We start from the raw sequence: 17427 nt of genomic DNA on the forward strand, positions 1-17427 counted from the left end.
GAAATTAGTGTCTATTATAAATACATGTATATGGTACACTTGATATACATTTATGTTTAACAGATTATTTTTAGCTTCTTTACTGACACGTGATGCAAAATACATCAACATTATTTTTACTATATTATACGCGTAAAAAAATTCTGCACCAACGATTATTTTTTTCGAGGAAAAGATTGACGATCACAATTAAATAGTTACAATTAATTAATGACATATAGCATGTAATAAAGAGTTTTGAAATTTTTATATCATCCTAATATTTCTGAAACAAACACTTATCTAATATATTTCAGGCTCACCCATTTTGTTGACATCGATTAATATGCGGGGTTAAGGCTGTTGAAATTTTCTAAGAAGGTTGATACAAAAAGACATGATTGGCATATGTTATGTTATCGATTCATTCAAGTTAGTATGGAAAAACGTTTGGTCGTTATGTAAAGGCGTGCTTGTTTTCAAAATAGTTTATACAAGCTTTTATGGTCTATTAATTACTTGAAGAAGCATACTGGAAAGTTATCGTTTTCAAAACACTTAATATGGATATACATTTTAATGTTGGATAAATAATGAAGATAAAACTTGAAAGATACAAACTTTCCTGGTCGAGGAAATATTGAAGAAGCTCTAGATTTATGACATATTTAGTAATGATGTAGTTATAAAGTAATAAAACTTAAAGTTTAATAGCGCAGACTTGTAAATTTACTGACGATGTCGGATTTGACGGATCTACGTAGTCTTTACAGCATTTTCCCTGAAAATATTACAGTAGAGGATATAAGAATATTGGAAAATTTTCGACACAATTTATCGCATATGTTTGAACATTATACCGTATCAAATGGAATTATTGCACTCCTTATATTCCTGTATGGTTCAATATCCTTGGTGGCCATCGTTGGAAATGCGTTGGTAATGTTTGTGGTCATTTACAAACGAAATATGCAAACAATAACGAACGTGTTTATAGCCAATTTAGCACTAGCAGACGTTGCAATCGGAATTTTCACCATTCCATTCCAATTTCATGCTGCTTTACTTCAACGATGGGAGTTCGCTGAATTTATGTGCAAAGTGGCACCTTTTGTAAAGAATTTATCGGTGAATGTGAGCATTTTAACTTTAACAGTTATCGCATTTGACCGTTACATAGCTGTAATGTCTCCTTTGCGTGCAGGCATTCGAAAACAGGTAGCAATCTTAGTTCTGTCTGTTATATGGTTGGTTAGTATGATATTTAGTTTACCGGAGGCAATTTACTATGAAACGAAACATGTATTTGATACTCAAATTTGGTCAAAGAAACTCGAATGTTCAGCAGAATGGCCATCTGAGACATTTGTACAATTATATTTCACTTTACTGGTAATATTACAATACATAGTGCCTTTGATTGTAATAAGTTTTTCATACATTCGAGTTGCACACAGGATATGGAAGAGCAAACCACCAGGACATGAAATGGAGACTCGTGATCACTTACGTAGTATACATAAGAAAAAGGTAAGTTCGATTTATTGGTAATATATAATAAAAACATGGACTTAGATTGAAGTTTGATTCATTTGATAAATGTATATCAAACCTATTTATATTTGTTTTACTGTTCGCTGTTGTGGTTTGTCTAAGGATTGTTCGCTTTTAATGTCGACATTCATTTTGTTTTCTTTTTTTAATAAAATCACATCAAGGTATACCGCTAATGTATAGGATTGAATATTATTTTATTAAAATGTATTTATTTACAAGGCTGGTGAGAGGTTTCTTCTTGTCTTGATAACACATTATCACATATCATATATAAGACCTTTATTCAGAAATATATCGATTTGCACTGAAATAATCTTTGTTGGTCTAAAATATACAATATTATTCTTATCAAAATGAAAAGCGCCCACTATTTGGCTGTTACTGCTTTGAATAAGGAACAGTAGGTACATCCCGGATAACATATTGTATTGAACGTAAAATCGTAACCATAAATGTTAAAAGGTGCTACCAAAGCTAACTAATAAAGGGAGTCAAACACGTTTTATTTCATTATTAAACGCTTTAAATAATTTTATCACAACTCAATCAGTTAATATTAAATAGGACGCGAATATTTGTATAGACTTCATATAATATCAAGGGAAGATAATATCTCCACACAAGTTTTATGTCCTCCCAAATGTAATACCAATAGTTGGTTTTTGTTGATGGTTCATTTATGATGCTGTAAAAATCTAATGAATTCGATTTCTTTGTTACGGTTGTAAATGTATGTGACATGTGTGTTTATAAGACGGAAAAGGTAGTATCTGTATAGTATGTGATCGCGAGGTACAAAGTTATATTACAATATGCAGTAACATTTTTGAAAAACAAAATTAAAAGCATTATCTTTCATTTTGCATGTGTGTTTGTTTTCGCTCTAGTGACAAACGTTGTCACGGATTAATATATGTACAATAGAAAAAAAAAAAACCGTAACATATCAGGTTGATATTATGGTACAATTAAATTGTAGTGTTTTAAGCATCTAGGAGGTTATATTCATAACCCATTCAGAAAAACTCTTATTATTTCACACTATCAAATTCAGTGTTGGGGTCCTCATTTATTGTAACGATTTTGTATTCCAAGATTTTACACGATACTAGATAAATTACAGGGTTTTCACCAGACCAGTAGTTAGATTTATTTGACATGATTTATATTACATATTTTTCACCAAATTAAATAGTATTACAAATTTCAAAAATCGAAAATACTGAGGTTTTGCTCTTTGTTTTGCAATATTATAATTTTTGTTGTGTTGCATTTGATTTCCTATTTTAATATCTGTTCTTCTGGACACTGATTGGATAAATTTTATTTCAAGACTAAGACTGTCGTATTTATTTAACTCTGATGCTACTGTTGAGAGTCACGAAAAAGCATACCGAAATTTGCAACTATATAATTGTAATGTAAGAATATTTAACGGAGACGTTCAAAGAACGTGCTACATGTCATACATCATCTGTAAATAATAACTGTCTAAACAATATGTCATTAAATAGACCACCAAAGCGAATTCGAATTGTTACGGATTAGAAAGATAATCTTTGACTACGTTGTAAAATGAAAATTGATGTAGTGTTTTGTAGACTTATTACCATTGCTTCTTGTAAATTATTCCTTAACCTTTGGCTGGAATATTCCGATGCTGAGACCAGTTTTAGTTTTAAAAATACGTTTTGTATTAATGTATCCTTGAAATGTCTTTTCTGCGTTTAACTATTTGTGAAACATTAGATATGTATAGTGTTCTGATTTATTGGAAGAAATGTAGCGTTGCCATTTAAATTGGCATCTGAAAAAGCATTTACAGTGACGAATTTGAGTACATTTGCATTCTTAAATAATGCAAGAAACCGCTAATTACGAGTGTTGGAAATAAATCCTTCAGCTATGAATGCAATTACAATACATTCTTCCCATATCATCACTCACAATTAAAGAAAAAGCATAACTTACAGATCTAAAAAGGAAATGTGCTTCACAAATTTTACTTTTAAGTATTGCCTATTTTTTTCTCTTACCAATTGTAATAAGATAGTTTGTCGATCAGAGCGATTATGTTACTTTTCCAAGTTATATACGTTGGGGAAACATTTAAACGATTTTACAGCTGATTTATTGGTTGATATCAATCAACTAACACTAGACTTTTGATTTGCTTTGATAAATCGGATTGACACTCGAAAGGAAAACGATATTCATATAATATGATCACTATTCAGAAGTTTTCGCTGTATTTTCAATATTATCATTCATAAATTTGACAAATTAACACTCATAGGCCGTGTTGTGTCTTTGAAAAACAGTATATCAATTTAAATAAATGCTTAAGTAATAAGACAATGTATAAACACAAAATGTTATATTGTATGGCATGATGTCGGTTTTGCACCTTTCAAACCTGTATCGAGTACAATTATCCCAGTTTTACCAGACAATTAAACAAATGAACTGACACTGTTTGATGTTCTAGCATGTATAATTGAAATGTTTTCATTATTTTGTATTTAACTGGCGTTGGTAAATAGCTACAGCGTATATCAATTTAATGCAAAAACTGATATAAAAGTAAAAAATCACGATGTGAAAAAATGTATGTTGATGAATTATACTGTATTACTAATTACATTGTTTTTTTTCAGTAAAACGCCGAGACACTGTCTTAAAATATGCCGACATTAAATTTCAGAATGCCAAAAATATTGATTGGTTTGTGTTGCTTTTTAAGGTAGTCAAGATGCTCATCATAGTCGTTAGTCTGTTTGCGATTTGTTGGTTACCACTCCAGGTTTACAACTTCATATCTGCAGTTTATCCCGCTGTAAACAAGTAAGTTTTGTTTTCAAAATTCAAAATGTATCTTAAAAATAGGTGAGAAAATACTATGATGCAAAAAGGGAAACTTTAAAAGAATTGTTTATTCCTTAATTCAAAAGTCTGTAAAATGAATTATCAGATACGTCTGTTTAGCGGTGTTAAAAATCCTTAAAACGGCAGAATGACCGTTGTGTGAGCTTTTGATAATTATTTTACGGGAGAAACACCCAGTCCAAGATCTAGATGGGTTGAATGCTCTGAATCTGTAAACTTAACATGATCATTAATGTTAACTTACATGTAATATATCAAAATATTGTATATTCCATAAATGTAATAAAGCACCATTTATCATTTTAGCGAGCATTAGGTAGAAGTGTTTGAAAGAATCGTGCTAATTTTGTAATATGATTCACATCTAAAAAAAGGCTACACATTGTATTTTCGTTTTGAAGTGGCACAATGGGTCTTTTTGATGAAATTATAATTATTCATTTAATCTGTTTGTTGTTAGGAAATTATTCAGCTCGAAAATCTTATGGTTTTTTTAATTAAAATTAAGAGTCATTAACAGAGTTATATCCCTTAATTGTGATTTCTACTATGCATTCTATACACATTTTTCTCCTAAAGGGAATTGTACTTAATTTTAGTCTGTGTACATATATATCGCAATTATCCGATGAGTCGAAGCTCAATTTATTTTCTTTACAGATTCAAATACATTAATATCATATGGTTCTCATCAAATTGGCTGGCAATGAGCAACTCGTGCTACAATCCTTTTATATATGGGCTCCTCAACGTATGTATTTTGTGTCTTTTAATTGTGTTGTAATTTCAGATTTTTTTCTGTTGTATTGTGATATATATGACATTGAATTTTTCAACTTGTACATTAATTCTTTGATCCCGTTGTTTTATGGTTCATTTGAATTGATTTATTTCTGTGTTAAATATCTGTTCTAATTGGATTTTTAGCGTTAATTTTTAAAATGCAATACATCGTAATTGTCGACATAACGAAACATTAGTTTTACTGTCGCTTTTCGCAAATTAATTGTGTTGTAAGTCATTTGTGCTATCTTAAAGAAAACATGTTAAAAAAAACACATACTTTATATATCTGTCCCTAGATATGAACCTGTAATTTAATATCTTAAGCAGCTTGCGTAATGGTATAGGTTTCGCCCATCAATGACGACTATATTGTAACCTGTAGAAGAATATTTGTTGGTTGCATAATGGTAAATGACCCCCACATTGGCGAATATATCACCTCTCCTACTTTCTGATAAGATAAGAAAAAAACAATGAAACAAAACAAAAAAACAAAACAAAACAAAACCTTTTTTTCGTACTTTGATTTAAGCTGAAATAAATTTGCATTGAAAACTAAAACAATAATTAAGAATCAATTATTACATTTTCAGGAAAAATTTAAAAGAGAGTTTAAGAATTTGGTTAAGATGTGTACATGCCACAGACGAAAGAGGACATTTAGGGACTACTTTGCATATGAAACATCTGATTTTAATCCTCACAAGACAAGTATCCTTTACCAAGGAAGTGACTATAGTCAGGCATCGAGAAACTCTCGTAAAAGAAAACAAAGTGTTGGATCAACTAGATCAAGCTTACTGAAATCGACAAAGATGTAACTGTACAGGAGAAACGTTTCTGCGTTGAATGTTGCACAATTTTGGTCGATCAGCAGTCGTAAATGAATGCGTTGTATAAACGATGCATTGAAACACTGTGCAGATGAATATAGACTATGTAAATTTGAACGTTTTCATCATTGGTCAAAAAGTTCAGGGAGAGTATGTCATTGACACAATTATTCTTTTTTTTTTTTTTCAATATAATATACTTTCATTTTATAACAGTATAATTGTGCTAGCAATATCAATAGGAAGATAACATGAGTTTTATTTATTTTCGGAAGTATCGAAATGCATCAGGGAAAACAATACAAAACTAAGTTTAACGAAATAAAGCAATGATAATGGAATTCTCTAATTATTTATCTACGTTTACACTTCATTACTAGTGTGAGTATAATATTTCTCGTCTCTAGAGAGATTTGAGTCATAAGACGCGGATCAGCCGAAATAATAAGGGGCGACTAGTTGTTGTGTGATTGTAACGCATTGTCTATAAAATATCATTTGTCGAAAGCGACGTTGTGATGTGTCTAACGATGCATTTCAACTACACAAGCTTGAAAATTTTTATTTTAGAGTTTTAATATCTCAGCAAATTTCAATACTATGAAATTTATTTCTTTTGATGTGAACTATTTCCATATTCAAATCGCTGTCGTTGTAGATTATATCTACAGGAGTTATCCTGTCCAGATGTTAATAGTACAATCCTTACCATGTTAATGTCAATGAATATTGCCCTCTAAAATTTATTTCCACTCTCGACATATGTTCAGATTTTATGAGTTTTCATATTAAAACTCATACGTTTTATCAAAGCTTTCTGTAAATACGCAGGCGTTTTGTATTGTGCTTAAAGTCTTACAATCAGGCTTCTGGGATAGGGTTGTGTTGCTACAAGATTAAAGTCATCATCACAGAAGTTTTATGCTCGTCATCATGAACTCGTGGATTATTACGGTGTATCAATTGCACCATGAAAACTGATTTGTTCAACGTGTCATAGTTTTCCCTGTTCTGTTTGCCCCAGACTTGACTTTTAATGAACAACTCAGCGGGTGTTTCTATAAAAGAAGAGAACGCTTACTCTACCGTCGCACCTGGTCCATGCTCCCAGTTTTTAATCGCTGATTCCGATTTGCTCATTTTCTTTTGTTACTTTGAAATCATTATTTAAGTAATTTGATGTTATTTATTGTATATGTCTGTTTTCCATGTCTGTTCTTTGTCTCTGGATTACATTAATTTAATTTCCACTTGAATCGTTCAGTTTTACTTACGGTAGATAAAGCCTACTTGAATTGTTCAATAGAAGAAAAATTAATAAAATATATCTTCTAAAAACATGATAATTATATAGTTTACTTTAATGAGAATAGAAATAGAAAAAGTTTTCTTGTATGCTGAGATCAATACCGGATGACTGGTAATGTTTGCAGCCCGACGATATTGTGGTTTGGTGTTAAAAAATTGGTGTTTTTTTTTTTTTTTTTTTCGCTTAATCTAATGTTCGCTGTCTATAATAGTATTCATGACTCGCATCAAGGGACTTAAAGTGAATATGATTTTACATTATATTTTACGTTTTTATCGTTTTAATTTTGCAGTTTTTGGTAAACCCAATTTTTTTTTTCAAATTTGAAATAACTGCACAAATATCCCAGTGTAGTGTATTTGATCTTTAACGATTCCGAAAACGAAATATAGTTACTAGATATTCCACTTAAGAAGGTATTGACTTACTTTCGGCATGTTACGACATTGAACAAAAATTTTCTACTGACTTGACATACCATTTGTCAATCTGTTTTAGAAAAAATGTGTGGATTTAATTATCACATTTTGAAAATGTTTTATTTGTAATAAATACACTTGCTTATTAATAAAATGCATCATTTGTCAAAATGAAGTGATTTACGATATGACACTTTCGTCACAGTGATATATGTTTTCATAAAATTGCATTTGGTATCTCAATCGATGATATTGTTCAAGAAGATGGAATTACATACATTCATTGCACAATGCATCCTTAGGAATATTAGTTTCTCTTCATATTTTCTGCACGGCTGTTACTTGTTAATCTGCATTTTTTTCATCTAGGTTGTCTATCATTGTAAAACTTATTCAACGTTTTTGTCAGCTTGCATCTGTTTAAGGCAAACAAGCTTAAAACGGAATATGAGACAGACCAGTTGTTTTGAACAAATCGATCCTGTATCCTATTACATTCAATAATATTTCGAATACATACTCAACACGTGTCAATATTTCGTGTATTAAAAGAAAAAGTAAAAGGTGAATTTAAACAAATTTTCTTGAATCGATTTTTAGTTTACATTTGCATTATCTATATTGTGTATTTATTCAATACCAATAGTTAAAACTGACATAGGAAAACACCAGCAAGACGACCATCCCGAACAATAATGTTGAGATTAAAAAAGAAAAATAGAACCAAAATCACAAATGCCTTAAACCCCATAAAGCAAAAAAAAAAATGAAATAAAATAAAATCAATTACTATCAACAAACGAACAAAGCAAAAAAAACAAAAAACAAACAAATAAACAAACAAACAAAAAAAAAAAACAATGAACAAACAGACAAAGAATAAAAACAAAAACAAACAAACAGATACAAAAGATAAATTATTATAGTCACTGACAACAGCACATGTTGGAGCCGTAATTACTCTTATATGGAATTCTAAGATGTTAAGTATACATCATTTTTTAAACCACTAAGAAGTACACTATTGTACATTTTCTATCGTTTTTCGATATTGCCGATACCCATTCAAATATGTTACCTAATTTTTGATGAGATAAAAAATTATGATATTAAGAGAATCTAGTTTTATTTTTTATAGTTTCGACGAAATTATGATATATCGATGGTTAAATGGCATGACTACCATATCATGAATACAAAATTCCAACAGGTATTGATTTTATCAAAAAAGAACGGTTTTTAAGATGGTAGTCTAAGAAGCATTTAAATTGTTACGAAAAATAAACTTGAAACTATTGATAAGGAGTAGTTCTGGTCAATGCTCGAAAATGCATCGAAAATCTAATATATTATTTGTCATCCTGTAGAAGTGATATCCAGGTAAATGAACGATACATGTAATAACCTAAGCGCTTTGTTAATTTAAGATTCAAATACAATAAGTTCGTTTTGTTGGGGGAAAACAACGTCAAAATATGGTTCACATATATCCATAAACAATGTTATGTTCTATAAGCTTTTTAACTGTCTTTAAATTTCATTGAGTTACGTGTTGGTCTATGGCATAGGTTAAATCTAAGTTAATTTGCTATTAATCGTTGTCATTGGGTGCTTTTTTCCTTTGTACAATAATTAAGTAATGGTTGTGCTTGCTTATTTATTATTCTCTTTTTGTCCAAGTTGCAGCCATTCACCAAATTAAAGAATAAAAATCCAAACGCTATGTATGCAGAAATCAATGAGACTATTGGTGTCATCGTCTGTTTGACATTAAATACCAATCCATGTAAAATTCTCAGTGCAAATGGTATAGGTTATTCATGTAGAATAACCCAAGAAACAAACGATGCTTTTTTGTTCTACATATTTTATATTTCAATAAAGGATAGTTCTTTGTGTACTCAGATCTGTATTTTTGAGAAAATCATAAATTCATCTCAAACTAAATTCAACTTAATCAAACCAAATCAAGAACGATATCTCTTGCAAATTGTAAATTTTATGTACAATCTAAATATTTTTTATCTTATACGTTCAGCAGCGGATAAAAAAAAAACTTGTTATGTGATCTGTAACTGTTTCTGATTACAAATTGAGTTTGTTGCGTTTTTTGACTTGTTTGAATCACCTGCTATCGGATATTTATATTGTTACTTATTTCATTTGGGTAATGTACATTGGTTTCAATTTTTTTTTATACAATTAGAATGAATCTACGTGCAACTATAAGTTAAGCAGATTCGACTGAATTGTTACAAAATTTAGGTAATAGCTATTAGTTTTACAGTAACATATAAACAATGTAAAAGCTATGACAATTTTCATATATCCCGTACATCCTAAATTAAGAATGAAAATAGTTCACATTTAGTGTTATAAAAACGTAAGCGTGCGTCCATTGTAAAGAATTATATGTTCTATACTGGTGATTTTCATACTGATATTTGGGATTCAGGAAAGAACTATGGGATGGTGTATGTTTTTTTTTAAGTGCTTCTTTGTCCAGGAATCAGGCAAAACGTATATCAGGTGTGGTACATGAAAAAAAAAACGAAAAAAAATAAAAAACAACAACACCAATAAAAAAAACAAAAAAACAAAAAAAAAACAAAAAAACAAAACAAAACAAAACAAAGCAAATAGAGAATTACGATGTGGAACCCATTGCCTGATTCTTACACAGAATGGTACTTAATAAACATATTTGCTTTTGCATTAAGCAAATCAGATAATAAAACTTCAGGCTTATATATTGTTCAATACCAAACTAGCTGAAAAAAGCTTTTTTATTCAATTTCATATTACGAAATCATGGTTTTATAATATCGATACATTTGGAATTAGAGGTAAGGATTGTCATTTATTCATACATAAATGTAAGCATTAGCAATAAACGTACATTTTGTGTGGTTTTTGTTTGGTCGTATCATTATTGCCATATCAATGATGATACATCACAGTTTGAAGATATGACTGTGCTACTAAAGTAACTCAATTTGTTAAAAGTTATCAAGTTCAAGCAATACTAAAGTTCTAACAGAGGACAACTGGCTGTATTTTTACATTACATTGACGTATCGGGATGTGTAGAGCGTAAAACAAATTGATAAAAAAACAATGATGCACATTATTCATAATAAGTGATTTAAAATACAATGAGAATGGACCATTTAATATGCCATCATTTTGCAGTATTTTTTTTAATCCTAAATTTTATTCAACATCAATGCAATTTAATACATTGTCCTGTATCGTTTTGTTTCAACTTCATATTCCGGTTAATTGGTTAATAAAGATGTCATATTTTTTTTCTTTCCATATGTTCAAACTCAGAGACGGTCACGATTCCTAAAGCATCTTTGACGTAGATATTTTTGCATGATTATATAGGAAAAAGTTGCGGGAAAACATTTTAAATCGTGCATTACAATTAACTTTAACCTGTCAATATCTTAAAAAGGCAAAATATACTAACACTTATATGGCTTTTTCTGGAAGTTTAAACTTCATACATGTATTCCGGTTAATTGGTTAATACAGATTTATTTTCATAAAATAAAAAAAAATAAAAGAGACCGTCACGTTGATCTGATCGTTATCATATTATATATTGTTATATAGAACTTATATACTTAATCATATAGCCCATTCAATTAATTGAAGCAATCAGTGTAAATGAACTCTGTAGGGCATGCTGTATATCAAGGTCATTATTAAGTAGCAGTCGTTATAAAAACAGACAGGAGGTGATTCAAGCATGTCAAAAATCCACCAAAGTCAGTTTTATTTCTTGTTCAAAAACAGTCACTGGTCAGCTAATCAGTCTCAGTTTTTTTTATTTGGTGGTTGCACTTTTGAGATAAAGAATAATCAAGGGAACCAAGGTTATAGAAGTAATCAAAAGAATGTAATCCAGGGACAAAGACCAGACACGAAAAACAGTCAAACACAACAAAGAACATAAAGTAACTAAAATCATACACACAAAGTAACAAAAGCAAATAAGCAACTCGGACTAGGTGCACTGGTATGGTAAGCGTACTCTGCTTTTCTTGAAACTGCCGCCGAGTTGCTCATAAAAAGTCAAGGCCGGGGTAGACAAACGAGGAAAGGAAAACAATGACCCGTTGAATAAATTTTCATGGTGCAGATGGATACACCATAACGTTCCACGAGTTCATGATGACGAACGTAAAACTTATGTAGTGATGACTTCAATCTTGTAGCAACATAACCCTGTTCCAGAAGCCTACTTAGAGTTCTAGCGGGATACAAAAAGTCTGCGTAGTTTTTGCAAGCTCTGGCATAACGTATGAGTTGTGATAGGAACACTCCATACGCAGGTGCTGAAGGGATGTTGCCACAGATGAAAGGAACGTCGATAATCCTGAATGAAAAATCATCACGTTTGTCGTAAAGTTTTCCTTTACCATCGCTTTCTAAGTGTAGGTCAAGATATGAGGCTGACTTCAGATTGTTTGTAGTTCAGTATATATTTTGTACATGAAATTGGCACTTTGCATGAGTTTATAATCTTGACTTTGTCTTTGTTTGATTTGCTTAATTGTAGTGGAAGATATTGGTATGATTTTCTCAAAACTACAGATCTTGGTACTGAAAGGATTATTGTTGTGTAAAAATATATAGCATATGTAGACCAAAAAAGTATTATTTGCTTGGTGGGTTTTTTCTACACCATATATCACTTTACCATTGGTGGTGTCTAAATTTATATGGACTGTTACTTAAGTACATTGCACAAAAGACTTTATTACTAAAAAGTTATGTTTAAAACACAGGTTTGTATGATAAATTCAAAGTGATTTGTCATAACTTTATGTGTATGTTATAACCACAAAAAGATGTTCATATTGTTTTGAAAGGAGTTGAGCCAGGAACGCCAACGTTGGTCCTTATATGTCAAGGAATAATCTAAATTTTATTTATTATTGCGATAAAAGTCTATATATACATAGCTAATTAGTTTGGAAAATGTGATGCCTCAGAACTTGCAACAGACAAGCGTTTCACATTTAAACAGCATGCATTTGTTTCATTGTTGTATTTAATATACATCAACTTCATAAAATATACTAAATGTACACCCTATAAGTTAGTGGAATAGCAATATGACAAAATACTCCCACGTGTCAGAATGTTACCGGACAAATATTGAAAATTGCTAATCAATAAATATACATGTTATGACATTGAAAATTCCTCTTCCGGGAAATAATTGATAAGTCAAGTACGACAACATAGGACTAAAAATTATAGGTAATTTATCTAAAAATTGAATAGTAGTTATTGAGGATTTTTTTTCCAATTGTCAAAAAAAATATGATAATTGATTGGAAGTAGTGAATAACCAAAATATTATCACGAGTGCAGAAGAACGCACAGATTTAACGAATGTGCGGAACTTGTTCCGCGTACGAGTAAAATCCTCAAGCGTTCTTGGATGAGTGCTCATATTTTGGTTATTCACGATAACCGATTGATTATCCTATTTATTATGTAGATTTTCTCAATTATTCGTTGCTATTTTCAATATAAATTTCAAAATTTGTGAACGGCGGATTGATTTCAAAATTGTGACGTTTTGGCGGGAGAAAGTCCGAGAGTAAAATTACCGAATTTATTTCACAGTGTGAATTATCGACATTTATTTCACTGGGAACAAACACTGCTATCTATATATTAATACATCATTATTTACGGAATAAAAACACTTTGATTGGACCTTTTACATGCATTAGGTGTATACACCATTACGTTTCCAAGAACCGGTTTTTACCACTATCACATACATAATACAACTGTATTAAGTGAAACCGTCTAATTTCTTATGTTATTCCTGGTCAAAGAAGTTAAGACGATTAGATTACATAAAGGCTTCGTCGTATAAGTATTTCATCTTGTACATGCCAGGAAGAAGTAAAGGATATTAAAAAGTTCCCTCAAAGACAAATTCAGTGCAACATGTATTTTTTCATTTGTTTAATCTTCTGAAAAGAGTTTATATCGTTTTTATTTTATATTTGAATTGATATACGGAACTTTATTTATATCCTGCCTTTGATAAAATTTGATTTTATTGTCAAGGTACAACTTTAAGACGCTTGTAACAAAGAGAAAACAGTTCTGTTTTATAGAATGCCAGAATTGTAAACTTCACGTGGCACAGTTGCAGTTTAAATTTATGAAGATTATATCGCTTTAGGGATGAGCTGATGATAGTTTATATGAACGCTGCAATTTGATTTTTATGTTGTCATAATGTTATTAGTTTTCTTTCGTAATTTAAGGACATCTCATTGAAAAAAACAGTGGTAAATTAAAACAAAACAAAACAAAAAAACAAAACAAAAAAAAAAAAAAAAACAAAAAAAAAAAAAAAAAAAAAAACACAAAAAGAAACATACAAACAAACAAATACAAATATCCCCTTTCGCTATCCTTAAATGGATGAAATGGGACAGTAATAATTTTTTGTCACGCACTGTTCCCAAGTGAGGAAGAACGGTATACAATCTTTAACACATGATATTGATATAGCTGTACATTTTTATCTAAAACAGTTTATTTACACATTGATAATTCATTAGGAATTGCACAGAAAAGGATGAATTGGTTCATATTAAGACGATATTTATTTTTATGTATCTATATATAACAAAATCATTTGAAGTATGTTAATACACATTTACCATTTGTTATTTGGTACATTAAAGAGACAAACACAATTTACCCGCGAGGAGTTCCGACAGATATACACCGATGGACACGCACGCCACCTATCTGCGAATATATCGATGGTAAAAACCATGACCAAAGTCAGATTACAACGTACAATTAGCTCAATATACCATTTACCACCGGTCTATACTTACATTTGTAAAATGAAATACGCATACTTACCAGGCCATGAACATTTTTTATCACACGAATATGAGGAACAAGTGCATTTATAAATGTCAGGATACTTCAAATATCACTTAACTCATGACCTTACTAAAATCAATTAGAGATTTGTAGACATTTTGTCAATAACCTGAATATTTCTATAAGCTACCATGCATATTAGCTATTAAATAGTAACATTTAATTACACTCACTGTAATGGAATGTTAATCATTCAAAGAACTTATCTATCTAGTTTGATATAAAATCTAGTTACCTCTGACATATTTACAATAACATTCCGTTCTACCAAGTATTCGAATATTGTTTTGCCATATTAAAATCGAGTAAATATCATATTTCATGATCATGGTTGTCGTAAACTAAATAAAAAAGTATGCTAACAAAGTTAACTTTGTAACACAATAATTTAAAACGCACAATTAACCACGAATCTTTACATTGTTTTATAATGATTGAAACTACAGTCTATAGATTTGAATGTGATAATGACATATCTGAAACTTCCTATTATCACATTAAATTTTATTTTCTAAGTCAATGATCTCAAATCATTATGTTTTTTTTATTATCCGTTTTTCAAATTGAATTTATAACCCAATTCATTCTACAAAGGACTAAACAAACAAACAAAAATCCCGAAAACAAAACACAACAACACAAAAACAAAATAACACAAAAAACAAGACAAAACAAAACAAAAACAAACTAAATCAAACTACAACAAACAAACAAAAACAAAAATACAAAAAAATCAAAAAACAAAACAAACAAAAGAAATGAATGGAAACAAAAAGCAAAACGAAACCCAAAACCATTAATTCCAAAGTTGAAAGGTGAAATGGTCGGTTCTGAGGATGTGGGATTACAGTCGGGAATATTAGGAAAGTGCGTCTTCTACATAAGTAAAGTGCAGCAGAAGGAATCAAAATAAAATAAATTTCTCTCAACAGGGATGAGTCTAATTGCTTATTTCTTCCAAAAAACGCTGCACACCATCCACACTTTATCCATTTCACATCCACAACGAAAATCAATTCGAAGTGATTCGTAAACACTGGTATTTGAAACATTTGCAAGGAATCGTGAAGCGCTCATTCTTATTTAACCGTTTAGTAACGTTCGTTGTGACAAATCTTGTATATAACACAGATTCGTAAGGATTCGTAAAAATATATGCATGCGAAGTGTTTATTAGTCAGGGAAAACATCACATTCATTTCCTAAACTATTCATTCGTAAACAGTCGTTAAAACATTTGTCAAGAATCGTGAAGCGTTAATTCTTATTAAACCGTGGAGTAATTTTCGTTTTAACAAATCTTTAATATAACAGAGATTTGGAAGGATTCGTAAAAATACATGCATACGAAGGGTGTATAAGTCAGGGAAAACACAACAATCATTCTCCAAAACTATCATCTGGACTTCACATTTTAAGTAACAATCTCTATCAAAATTAAACCGTAGGAGATTAATTTATGAAAAACACCGACCACACTTTTATATCTGATCAATACGCATTTTTATATTGGGTTGTTGTGCTTTCGAGAAAAATATATATAAATTGCAATTGTATGTGAAATTTCCACTTTGCAAGAGTAAACGCTCTTAATTTGGTTGGTTGAAGTGGACGCTGATAGTGAGATAATCTAAAAAATACATAATCAGCAAATTGTAACTAAAGAAAGGATTTTCATAATGTAAAAAGCATGGCATATATAGATTGAAAATGCATCATTTGTTTTGTAGGGTTTTTACACCATGACACACTTTACCATTGACAGTGTCTGAATTTTCTATGGACTAGTACTTATGCTAACTATAACCTTCCAAGGTTGAATTCCTTAACGATTAAAGACGCGAGCGCGTTAATAACCTCGGCTTACATTAGAAGACTTAACTCTAAAACAAAGAAATCAGACTTTATATCTCATATAGTATAAGAATGTACGATTGATTTGATAGAACATTTAAATAAAATTTCGAGCACGCCATTTAGTGGGATCATTTTTTTGAGTGGCTGTTGCTCGTGTGAGTTAGCACTAGTGTAAAGAAGGGTCTGTTCGGTTAATCGATTTAGAAGTATACGTTTTATTGTACCACCATTTTGAAATGTCAGAACAAATTTCACCTGACTGTGATCTAAAATCTTAATTGTAAACATCAAGCTACCCTGTCAATTGACATTTCCAGATTTTACTATGATTAATGCAGACTTATTATGTGTTGTGTATATAAATGACGGAGAACCTGTCAGACAAAATATCATTATACTTCTATAAAACTGTTATATTTTGATGGAAATGTTATAATCATTGTTGTGAATATAAAGAACATATGGGCCGATACCGTACGTGATAAAAAGAAATTCGTTATGTACATTACATAATGCATCGAATCAAATACAAAATAAGCTTTATATTTGTTAAAATGTTTTTTTTATAATTTACTGCAAAAAATTGATTTGTTATATTGTACAACACCTTATACTTTTTTAGGCAAGCAAGAATAATGGTATACCATGTTGTCTAGATTAATTTATAAAAAGTAAGTCCTCTTGTCTTTCATGAAGTTATGTTGTCAGATGTACTTGGCAAGTTCCTGAATGATCCGATTAAGGAACACTGCGATGCAATCTTACAAGGCATATTTGCATAAAATGCCTTCACTATATTGTATGGGACGTTTCTCTCTCTTTTCAAGATTTTCAAAAAAAGTGCACAAAGATATCG

General features: G+C 30.4%; 1 protein-coding gene across 1 annotated transcript; it reads left to right on the forward strand.

Moving 5' to 3' along the window:
* The first annotated feature begins 445 nt into the window (after positions 1–445).
* On the forward strand, positions 446–7830 carry LOC148619740 (tachykinin-like peptides receptor 99D). Its single transcript, XM_088579970.1, has 4 exons — positions 446–1509; positions 4280–4380; positions 5083–5173; positions 5802–7830. The coding sequence occupies exons 1-4, from the start codon at positions 718–720 to the stop codon at positions 6027–6029; spliced, it is 1212 nt and encodes a 403-aa protein (XP_088436096.1). The 5' UTR covers positions 446–717; the 3' UTR covers positions 6030–7830.
* The last annotated feature ends 9597 nt before the right edge of the window (positions 7831–17427 follow it).

This window comes from Perna viridis, chromosome 4 (assembly GCF_037379345.1).
Source record: "Perna viridis isolate PV_CMFRI_1.1 ecotype Kerala chromosome 4, ASM3737934v1, whole genome shotgun sequence".
NCBI classification, from domain to species: domain Eukaryota; kingdom Metazoa; phylum Mollusca; class Bivalvia; order Mytilida; family Mytilidae; genus Perna; species Perna viridis.